Raw genomic sequence first — 12,135 nt, forward strand, 5'->3', positions numbered from 1 at the left:
TGGTTGGTGCATTATGGGTAAGGGAGAAGCTGTAGAGTTTTAGGTTGCCTCAAGCTTTAGTAATGGCCAGGTCAGATCCGAGGGATTGGATCTGAACCCATTAGTTGAAGACAGAATGAAAATGGACAACAAAAATGGACAATACAAATGAAACGTTATGGTGAGGACATAACTTCTTTTTAATACCTGGTTACTAGTGACATCGTCTAAGTTGCCATAAGAGCTCTTTGTACTGTAAATTGCCCCCCCCCCCCCAGATTTGGAGTAGCTTTCTCTAGTATAACAAATTTAAACTGCCTGAAAGATGAACATTTTAATGTATGTCTACATAAAGTACTGTTATTTTGAAATGTCATACCAGAGTTCTTACATACGCTTCTTTAGTGTTCTCGTTGTCTTTCCCACATAGAAGGCTGGGCAGCTGGCACACACAAAAAATATACTAAACCCACCGTGTTACAATTTCCTTTCTTTGGATCTATAGTAGTTTTTGACTCATTTCCAAATTGTATGGAATCCTTCTCTATCACAAACGCAGTCCACTGTAATTAAAAATCATGAAATTTTGTCTTTCAACTACCACCCCATTTTCTTGAAAGAAAATAGGAATATTTAGTAGGTCAAATGTCTGTTTTTGCCTCTTCCTCCTCTTCCACACCCTCTGTTGTTTGAAGTCTTTGAACAACCCATACTGTCCCCTACCCTTTCCCCCATGTCTCCACTCCGTTGTCCATATGATGAAAGATATCATAGGAGTTTAGTCCTTGAGTATACGTCAGGTGTGGCGACAATAAAACGCATCATTAACAAGAACTAAGCTATAGTACAGAGTGATAGCATTATTAATGATATTGGGTGTCTCCCTGAAATTGTGACAAGAAATCTAAGAACATTAAAAATATGGTTGAAGCTAAAGGACACCTACAAACGAATGAGCATAAAAAGGTTGGCTTTACAAAGAATGTGGGGCTTGCAACCAGTGTAAGTTTGTGTTATTTTTTGGATGTTTACAGGAAAAAACATCCAATTACAGTTTTATTATTTGTATTGTGAAGGCACTGTAGGTTTGGAGAAAGCTCATTAAAGAAATAATGGATTTATAATTTGTACACCTTCCATATTACCTAAACTTGAGCTCTGGGATAGTCAGAACTGCCTGATGAATACATAGATCTAAATACAGTGGAAATGGGAGGAAGTAAGGAAGTAGTAGTATTGAGTGTGCCACTCCAGGAAAAAATAGCTTCTTTTGTTAATTCTTTCCATTTCCCCCGCAGTGACAGCAACAAATTGTTTAAGAAGACACAATGGTCTCATCCCCTAGTTGCTCGAGGTACCGTTACACTCTCTCCACACCATCCTTCAGGAGCACCTCTGCAGCAGGTTAGTAATGTGTTTAAGCAGGTTTTCTTTAAAGGTATTGTGATGCTACCATTTGCTGTGTTATTAAATTACAGAAATAGGGCATTTTGTCAACACCTGGGGCTGGATTCATAAAGGTTCCCTCAATAGGTATGTACACCTCGAGGTAGCTTTTTTTTTTAAGAAACAACCCTAACATAGCGCTTTTGCACAAAGACATGCAGCTGTGTATCGAGCTGCATCTGCGGCCATGCTACATGCTAATGATACAGTCCAGGGGAGAGACATATGCTAGTCATGTGTACTTTCCACCAAAACTGCCTGTGAGAAGGCATCAACATGTCAAGTGATTCATGGAATCTCGTGACTGAGTAGATAAGTATGGCTGCTCCTTCCACATTGCTTTAGTGAACACAGCCAAAAGGCCATGTTCATCCATTTCAGTGGAGGCATGTGCTGGACAGTTTACTGGTGAGGTACGGTTAGGAGGCATATGTGTGTGTGTGTGTGTGTGTGTGTGTGTGTGGCCGAATGGGTAATAGTGTGAGTGAATGCCATCAGATAAGGAGAGAGATGTCCTGTGTGTGTGTATGTGTGCGCGCGCGTGTGTGTGTGTGTGTGTGTGTGTGTGTGTGTGCGTGCGTGCGTGTAGGTTGGGGTGGCTGTCATACTTCCACGCATCCATAGATTAGCAAGTAGACAACACTGGGTGTGGGGAACCACTGGCCACCAGGAATAATTCTTTCATGCCTTAATGACACTTCAGTAGGGTGAGGATGGGGCAAGCACTAGACAACAGGGTAACTGTAATGTTTTGTGCCATAATGGCACTATAACTGCATGAGGAATGAGGGTGGGGGTGGAGAGAACGATTTTCAATCTGGCGTGCTGTAATGGTGCAGCAAATAAAAGGTGCAGGAACTACTAGACCCTGAGGAACAGTAAAAAGGCACTAAGCAGGCATCAAACCCTGTATCTTCCCGCCTCCTACGGAGGACATTATGTCTCTGCACCAACACAATACGCCAGGGCTTTTTTAAAAATATATATAGAATTAAAAAGAAAAGAAAAGAAATGTACAGGATGGAAAGGGAATTTAACTGTGCACCCTTGACACAAGAAACCCTTGCATTAGCCCATAGCACTAACATCAGTTAGTGCACCAAGTATTTTTTTATGTAATATATTGATTATTTTGGGAGTTATACAATGCCCGCAACATGTTTTGCCAAAAGAGGGTGAGGAGCATAAACTCTAGACATATCTCTCCACCTTGTATACAGCTTGTTCCCTAGCATGCAATTGCTGAAGAATATAACATGCAAAACTTGAATGTCTGCCATTAAAACTGTTAATCTGTCATCATCTGTGAATTATCTGGACAGAGCAAAGGAGGCATCAGTGATATTCTATCTACAGGGACAGGTAAGGGATATGTAGTGTTGGTGTATATGTGTGTCTCTGTGTGCTTTACTCTGTGATGTGTGTGTGTGTGTGTGTGTGTGTGTGTGTGTGTGTGTGTGTGTGTGTGTGTGTGTGTAAGAATTCTCCAGCTGATACATCAGAGATCACTCTTTTGAAGCTAGCTGACTCTTTGTGAATAGTATATCATCAAAGCTCTAGCAACACAAACTTAAAGCATGTTTTGTGGGAGGAAGCCCCATCCATACCCTGCAATATGGGGAGGTCCCACTCTACCAGAGCTCTAAAGTAACACACTGAGGTCGCAAGAACTGAACAAAAAAAGAGAAACTTGAAACCAATCATTTTCCATGGTGCACAGTTCATTAAGACAGTCTTTCCTGAATGGCTTTTACACTCTAGACACCGAACAGATAAATATACAGCCTTAATCTGTGTGTTAGTCTGACCATAGTGCTCCCTTCTTTTCTTTCTTGTTTTTTTAACCATGCCTAAGCATGTGGAACAGTACAGCATACATTAAAGACAAGGATACCATGAAACATTTCGTTTTAAAGAACTGAATATAGTCGGGCTTTTTATTTTATTTGTGAAAGGGAAAGTGTATGTTCAACAGATGATGCTTTTGAAATAATAGAAATAAAGTATTAGTTCTCTAGTAAGTACAGGGGATCAGAAACATCCCAAGTCATCTGTTGTTAATGCCCAGCTTTGGTTATCTGTTTCTCTGAGTCTTGGGACATAAGAAATGTTCAGTATTTCACTCCTTACTGTTCTGGATTTCTGCTTTTGTATATTCAATCCCAGGATCTGACTTGTGTTGCGACAGAATAACTGAACTTTATTTGAGAAGACTGCAGTAAATACAGCAAATGGGCTTCAGCTCATAGACATTGCTTTCATTTGGCCTGATTTTCCTCCAGTGGTTTAATACCTGTCTTAAAGTGCTGCAGATTCGTTGACATGCAACCAGTGTTAAAACAGCTTTCCTCAGCTCATCATAGGTTCTAGTGATCATTCTAAAACTGTTAGAAGTTTGTCATTATTTCCTGAAATACTTAACATTTTTTCTTAATTTGAACTGTTGCACCAAAAAAGTTCCTTTTTTTCTGATATGTATATTTTTTTGCTTGTGGTATGTAACAGTAGTTATGACACTAATAATTCTAAGTGCAGTAAGAGAGTTAACATGCCAGTTAGGTGAGAAGACTTAAAGTTTTAAAACTTTTAGCATAAAATGTTCATAAATTTGAAAATTAAGTAATACTGAGAGAAAGAATTCTGGTAAAGACAGCTTAATGAATTAAAAACCAGGATATCTTTCATATGATCACTACTGCAGTATTGCTCACATATGGTAGTATCCAACTAGGGATACCGTATGTCCAACCAGTAAACCAAAGCTTAGGTGTCTTCCTCTCACACTATACATCTGCCCCCTGATCCGGGCATGAGAGAGCATGCCTGTACTTAAGGAACATATGAATGTGAAGTTCCTCCGAACTTTCTTGCTACCTCTCAGAAAAGAGACTACATCTTTTGCTTCAGTCTGTCAGACAATTTCTATTGTGAGTAGGTAAGTGTCTCTGTTGGGGACCCTTCCTGTTTCTCTTAACGTTTGATTAAAAATGTATTCCATGTCAGCTAAGAGGCTACAAAAGCTAAGAGGAGAAGCACCGTAAGCTACTCAAAAGTGCAGTTAGCCCCAACACCTGAGGCCAGTGGTAAGAGTAACACAGCCTCAGATGGAACACACTAAGACACAGAACAAATTTTCAGCGCATATAAACACACCGATGTTACCATGAATTATACAACAACGCTTATCTGCCTAAGTTGATACTTGATGAATAAAAGTTCTAATTTCTACAAAAAGATCAAACATCCTGGAACTTGCTTTGCTTTTATTTATCATGTTTTTATGTTTATTCCAATTGTTTCTTTTTGTACGCACTTCAGATTAACTCGAATTTTCAACTGGGTAGAATAGTAAGCATAAAGACACAATCAGCTTGTTGTGCAGCGTAGCCCTAATAGCTTTTCTGAGCTTTACAGGAGCTATTCTACTCTCTCCATCAGGTCAACAACCTTCCCAATACACCCTCTATATAGACTGCAGACCACGATACCTAAACTAAAAACAACCCCACAACCTAACATAACCCTACCACCATACCTAGTACCCACAGAACACAATCAGAAAACTTCCCTTATAAGCAAGCATATACAGAAATTGATAAAACTAATAATCTCATCCATATCCAACCTAGCACTCAGTGGAGACATCCATCCTAATCCTGGTCCCTTAATCTCCAACCCCTCCCCTCATAATCAGACTACAAACCACATCTTCTCCCAAATCACAGCCAATAGAAAGCCAACCGACCTCCTTCTGATAAGCCTAAATATTAGAAGTGTATGCAACAAGGTGCATGAATTCCATGCCACCATAGACTTCTACTCCCCTGATGTAGTGATCCTTACAGAAACATGGTTAAAACTACACATTACTAATGAGCAAATCCTCCCTGCCGGTTACAATATACTAAGAGTAGACCGACTAAACAAAAATGGAGGTGGTATAGCTATAATATTTAAACAGCATCTAGACATCCAGATCTTAAAGTTAGCAGCTCCCCAAATAGGTAAGTAAGAAATAATATAATATACCAACCTTAAAATAAACCAAAATAAAACCCTAAACATAATAGGTTGCTATTTCCCACCTGGCCACAAAATCCCTCCACTTGAAAACCTCCTCAGCTGGACTACCCACCACCTACCCCAAGAAACTTTAATTCTAGGAGACTTCAACACTGACTGGCAATCCTGTTCTAGCAACCACCCAACCCATCATGTAAACCTTCATGGCTTCACCCAACTAGTCCAGTCACCTACTAGGATAAATAACTCCAACACACTACCCTTTGTTGGATACTAGTCAATAAGAGCCCCCAGTCATATATATATATATATATATATATATATATATATATATATAGCAGGCTGCTTATCTGACAGCCGCAGTGATCACTCCCCAACCTTCCAACTAAGAAAACACCTTTATAACGCAAAACCCATCATCTACCGTCAAATACGCAAAAAAACTAACTTCAACCCTCTCTTATTCAGCTCATCCCTAAAAGACTGTAACTGGCAACCTCTAAAATACCTCAAACTAGATGACGCAGTTGACTACTTTAATAAAACATTCCTAAGCATTCTTAATTACCACGCCCCCATAAGACGTTCCCGAACTAGAGCCCAACCATCCCCATGGCTACAAAAAACACCAAGTCTGAAATGAAAAACAGGGATAAAGCCTGGGACAACTGGCGCAAAACCAAAACCCCCTCTACTAGGCAAAAATTCCTAGAACTACGCAATAGAACCAAAAAGCTTATAAAACAGGACAAAATCCAGTACTACCAGTCTACCCTTACCTCCTCCCAACATAACCCCAAACAATTCTGGTTCTCAATAAACTCCATCCTCCACCCAGGTAAAGCAAGTACACCCACTCCTAACTTAACTCCTCCGAAAATATTGCTACCTCTTTCAACAATCACTTCACACAAACCGTACTATCACTAGCTAGACAACACAACCCCCCCCCCATAAACCCACACCATCAACTACAACTAACAATCTCCCCACTAGCTTCTCTTTCTCTCCTGTTCCTACCTCCAAAATAAAACAACTACTAACTAAACTTAAAACCGCCAGATTAGCAGCAGGCAGCCTCCCAAGTGAATACATTCAACTTGCAGCTGACGCTCTAGCCTACCCCGTATCACTCTTGATTAACAGATCTCTGTCAGAAAGTTATGTTTCCACACTATGGAAAGTCTCACACATAATTCCCATACACAAAGGAGGCCCCTCCACAGATCTAACCAATTACCGCCCCATAGCTATTCTCTCGCTACTCTCCAAAATACTAGAGAGATGCATTCATTCTCATGTCTCAGATCACCTCCTTGCTAACAACCTCCTCTCCAACACACAACACTGTTTCCGACCTAACCATAGCACCACCACTGCCTTACTGTCTTTCTCTAACACTGTCCTACAAAATAAAAATGCAGGTTATCTCTCCTCAGCTACCTTCCTAGATCTCTCTAAAGCTTTCGACATGGTCCCACACAAACAACTCATCTCTCTTCTCAATGACCTATCCTTCTCCAAACCAGTCATCAACAGGTTTCAGAGTTACCTATCTGTCTGCCAACAAGCAGTTGTTTGGCAAGACAACCTATCCCCCCCCCAACTACCAGACTCCATAGGGGTTCCCCAAGGGTCCATCCTGGGATCCCTACTCTTCTCTATTTTCACCAATAATCTAGCCTCAGCCACAACACATGGCACACACATACAATACGCAGATGACTCAACCATCATTTGCACAGCCCACTCCCTACCTGAACTGCAAAAAGTCACACAGGAAGCATTTTCTTCTATTGAAACTTGGTTATCCGATGCCCAACTAATACTCAACCCAAACAAAACAAAATTACTAATCTTCCAACCCACTAAACTTACCCTAGACAGCTCACACTTTAACATCACCGAAAAAGACTACACCACCATCCATCCTACAGAACACACCAAATTACTAGGAGTAGAAATAGACAATAAACTGAACTTTGACATTCACATTTCCATGACCATTAAAAAAGTGCACAACAAAACTAGGAGCATTATATAGAAATCAGCAACTATTTACCAAAGCAGCTAAAATTTTGGTAGCAATTTCTTATCTTATCTCTACCCTACTCTACGGCTCTCCAATATTTACTAACCTTAGACAATGTGTCCTAAATAAGCTCGAAACCTGCTACAACAAAATCGCCAAATTTGTCACAGGGGCTTCCTACCGTACTCACCATTGTCTCTCACTAGTAGAACTGGGCTGGCTAGAGCTCCCCCACCTCCTTCAATGGTACCAACTCGCACTCACCCACAAACTAATAAACCAACCACTAAAAGTCCCATCCCTCCAGAATCTACTCCAACCCTACATAACCATAAGACCACTAAAATCCAGACACAAAAACCTCCTACAGGTCACAGGAGCCATTAACTCTGCTGGAGAGGCATTATTCTCCTGCACTATAGCCAAACTCTGGAACTCCCTCCCATCCTCAATTACCTCTGTAACTTCTTGCACCCACTTCAAATCCTTACTAAAATCACACTTAAAAACTTGCCAGATATGCCCTTGCAACCCCCCCCCAATACCATCCACTCCACCCACCCACTACCTCTCTCGGCCCCCTATCAACAACCTACTCTTAGCAAGCTTGGCTACTCATGTTTCCAGCTACCTACCACATAATACTAACTTCTTGTAGCAACAACTGCTAATGGCTGTTATGTACCTCAAAAATAGATTGTATCAATTATTCACTGATGAATCTCAACTACATTTGTAACCATTAAGGAATTGCTGCAGTTGAAATTCGAAAGGAAGTAGCAAAAAGCTTAATGTCTGAACGCAATTTTATTATTAAAGCGTTTTATTAAAACTGTTCTCCAGATTGTTTAGTAAGACCATGACAATTCTTAGAGTTTAAGGATGTCTCTAGTATTTGTTTTCTTAATCAGTGAGTAACACTTTGGTATTCAAGTGATTTTAATATTATTAATAGTATACATGCATGAATTTCAGACTGTATATGATTCTTGACTTGTTAGCAAAATTTGAAATTGTTATGACATCATTTCCTTTTTTAAGGTTTAAAAGCTTGACTTAGTTCAAACTTGCTGTTTGTTCTCTGAAGAAGCTGTGTTAGTGTGTATGGCGAAAACGCTTTAATAATAAAATTGCGTTCAGACATTAAGCTTTTTGCTACTTCCTTTCGAATTTCAACTGCAGCAATTCCTTATTTGTTAGTGCTGGAGCAAGGAGTCTGTGCCTTACTCTTGTTTTTCATTTGTTTATGGTTTTTGTGAACTCGACTGTTTGTTTTGATGGCTACGGACGGACCTGATAGCCCCAGCACGCCTAACTTATTTCCTTCAGTGAGCACTGACAACGTGCACCAGGATTACTTTGTTAAAGTATCTACTACTCTAGCTGTTCTGGCTGATAAGCTGGAACAACTGAATGCTAAATTTGAAGCATTCGAAAGGAATGGTGTCAACAATACAACAGCAGTTGCTGCTGAGGGTGAGCCGGTTATTTTAAACACTGCCTCCTCAACTTCTTCTGACTTTCAAATACCGGCAGGTCAACCTCCTAATGGGCAGAATCAAGCTGATAGGAGGGCTAACATCGTAGTAAATGCTGCATTGAACCAAATACCTGCAGTGAATTTAGGAGCGAGTACATCAAACCGGAACGAGCGCTCTTATAGTGAAGTAGCATTGGTTTCAGATAGGAGTTCGGCTTCTTCCTTCCAGGCTCAGCGCTTTATCCCTACGAACAATTCCGGCAATAATGCCGCTCTTGGTAGCAATGTAAGTAACACAGTTAATTTTTCTGAATGGATGAAAAGTACTGACGCGTTCCTTTTCACTGAACAGAGTTTCATGACTAGTAGCTCAGTAATTAGTGGTGCAGCTAATCTTTCTTTGACTGATAAGCTTAAACAATTTGATAACAATGTTTTAAAATTAAAGAAATTACAACTGGAGACTATCTATTTTAAACAATGCATTAATGAAGGCTTAATACCGAAGGGGTTACGGAATACGTTTTCCCCATCTGGCCTTCTAAATAATGCATTGTTTTATTCAGAATTAAAAGAACTTTTTCAAATGCAAGGAGTTCAACTTTTAGAACTCATTATTAAGCATTATGACACTCAGATTAGTCAGCTTTTGATCGAAACTGAAGCTCTTGACAGAGAATTAAAAGCAGACTTGGACTTCCCTATGTTCAAAATTGACTTTATTTTATCGGACCCTTTTGAAAAAAAAAATTTAAAACATTGGATGCCCAAATTCTTTCCAAATTAAAATGAAAGGGAAAATTTTTTAAGTATGCTCCTTTTCTTTCTTGTTTTTAACCATGCCTAAGCATGTGGAACAGTACAGCATACATTAAAGACAAGGATACCATGAAACATTTCGTTTTAAAGAACTGAATATAGTCGGCTTTTATTTTATTTGTGAAAGGGAAAGTGTATGTTCAACAGATGATGCTTTGAAATAATAGAAATAAAGTATTAGTTCTCTAGTAAGTACAGGGGATCAGAAACATCCCAAGTCATCTGTTGTTAATGCCCAGCTTTGGTTATCTGTTTCTCTGAGTCTTGGGACATAAGAAATGTTCAGTATTTCACTCCTTACTGTTCTGGATTTCTGCTTTTGTATATTCAATCCCAGGATCTGACTTGTGTTGCGACAGAATAACTGAACTTTATTTGAGAAGACTGCAGTAAATACAGCAAATGGGCTTCAGCTCATAGACATTGCTATCATTTGGCCTGATTTTCCTCCAGTGGTTTAATACCTGTCTTAAAGTGCCGCAGATTCGTTGACATGCAACCAGTGTTAAAACAGCTTTCCTCAGCTCATCATAGGCTCTAGTGATCATTCTAAAACTGTTAGAAGTTTGTCATTATTTCCTGAAATACTTAACATTTTTTCTTAATTTGAACTGCTGCACCAAAAAAGTTCCTTTTTTTCTGATATGTATATTTTTTTGCTTGTGGTATGTAACAGTAGTTATGACACTAATAATTCTAAGTGCAGTAAGAGAGTTAACATGCCAGTTAGATGAGAAGACTTAAAGTTTTAAAAACTTCTTTTAGCATAAAATGTTCATAAATTTGAAAATTAAGTAATACTGAGAGAAAGAATTCTGGTAAAGACAGCTTAATGAATTAAAAACCAGGATATCTTTCATATGATCACTACTGCAGTATTGCTCACATATGGTAGTATCCAACTAGGGATACCGTATGTCCAACCAGTAAACCAAAGCTTAGGTGTCTTCCTCTCACAGTATACATCTGCCCCCTGATCCGGGCATGAGAGAGCATGCCTGTACTTAAGGAACATATGAATGTGAAGTTCCTCCGAACTTTCTTGCTACCTCTCAGAAAAGAGACTACATCTATTGCTTCAGTCTGTCAGACAATTTCTATTGTGAGTAGATAAGTGTCTCTGTTGGGGACCCTTCCTGTTTCTCTTAACATTTGATTAAAAATGTATTCCATGTCAGCTAAGAGGCTACAAAAGCTAAGAGGAGAAGCACCGTAAGCTACTCAAAAGTGCAGTTAGCCCCAACACCTGAGGCCAGTGGTAAGAGTAACACAGCCTCAGATGGAACAAACTAAGATACAGAACAAATTTTCAGCTCATATAAACACAGCGATGTTACCATGAATTATACAACAACGCTTATCTGCCTAAGTTGATACTTGATGAATAAAAGTTCTAATTTCTACTAAAAAGATCAAACATCCTGGAACTTGCTTTGCTTTTATTTATCATGTTTTTATGTTTATTCCAATTGTTTCTTTTTGTACGCACTTCAGATTAACTCGAATTTTCAACTGGATAGAATAGTAAGCATAAAGACACAATCAGCTTGTTGTGCAGCGTAGCCCTAATAGCTTTTCTGAGCTTTACAGGAGCTATTCTACTCTCTCATCAGGTCAACAACCTTCCCAATACACCCTCTATATAGACTGCAGACCACGATACCTAAACTAAAAACAACCCCACAACCTAACATAACCCTACCACCATACCTAGTACCCACAGAACACAATCAGAAAACTTCCCTTATAAGCAAGCATATACAGAAATTGATAAAACTAATAATCTCATCCATATCCAACCTAGCACTCAGTGGAGACATCCATCCTAATCCTGGTCCCTTAATCTCCAACCCCTCCCCTCATAATCAGACTACAAACCACATCTTCTCCCAAATCACAGCCAATAGAAAGCCAACCGACCTCCTTCTGATAAGCCTAAATATTAGAAGTGTATGCAACAAGGTGCATGAATTCCATGCCACCATAGACTTCTACTCCTCTGATGTAGTGATCCTTACAGAAACATGGTTAAAACTACACATTACTAATGAGCAAATCCTCCCTGCCGGTTACAATATACTAAGAGTAGACCGACTAAACAAAAATGGAGGTGGTATAGCTATAATATTTAAACAGCATCTAGATATCCAGATCTTAAAGTTTGCAGCTCCCCAAATAGGTAAGTAAGAAATAATATAATATACAACCTTAAAATAAACCAAAATAAAACCCTAAACATAATAGGTTGCTACTTCCCACCTGGCCACAAAATCCCTCCACTTGAAAACCTCCTCAGCTGGACTACCCACCACCTACCCCAAGAAACTTTAATTCTAGGAGACTTCAACACTGACTG

General features: G+C 39.4%; 1 protein-coding gene across 1 annotated transcript in view; it reads left to right on the plus strand.

The window, feature by feature from the left end:
* Positions 1 to 12,135, plus strand: part of LOC122816382 (kinesin-like protein KIF19) — a 378,290-nt gene that overhangs the window by 83,019 nt on the left and 283,136 nt on the right. Inside the window, exon 2 of the mRNA XM_044089131.1 lies at positions 1,278 to 1,383. Within this exon, the coding sequence (XP_043945066.1) occupies positions 1,278 to 1,383 (106 nt within the window). The remainder of the gene's footprint in view (positions 1 to 1,277; positions 1,384 to 12,135) is intronic.

Source organism: Protopterus annectens, chromosome 12.part0 (genome assembly GCF_019279795.1).
Source record: "Protopterus annectens isolate FY-2018-M chromosome 12.part0, PAN1.0, whole genome shotgun sequence".
Classification (NCBI taxonomy): Eukaryota; Metazoa; Chordata; order Ceratodontiformes; family Protopteridae; genus Protopterus; species Protopterus annectens.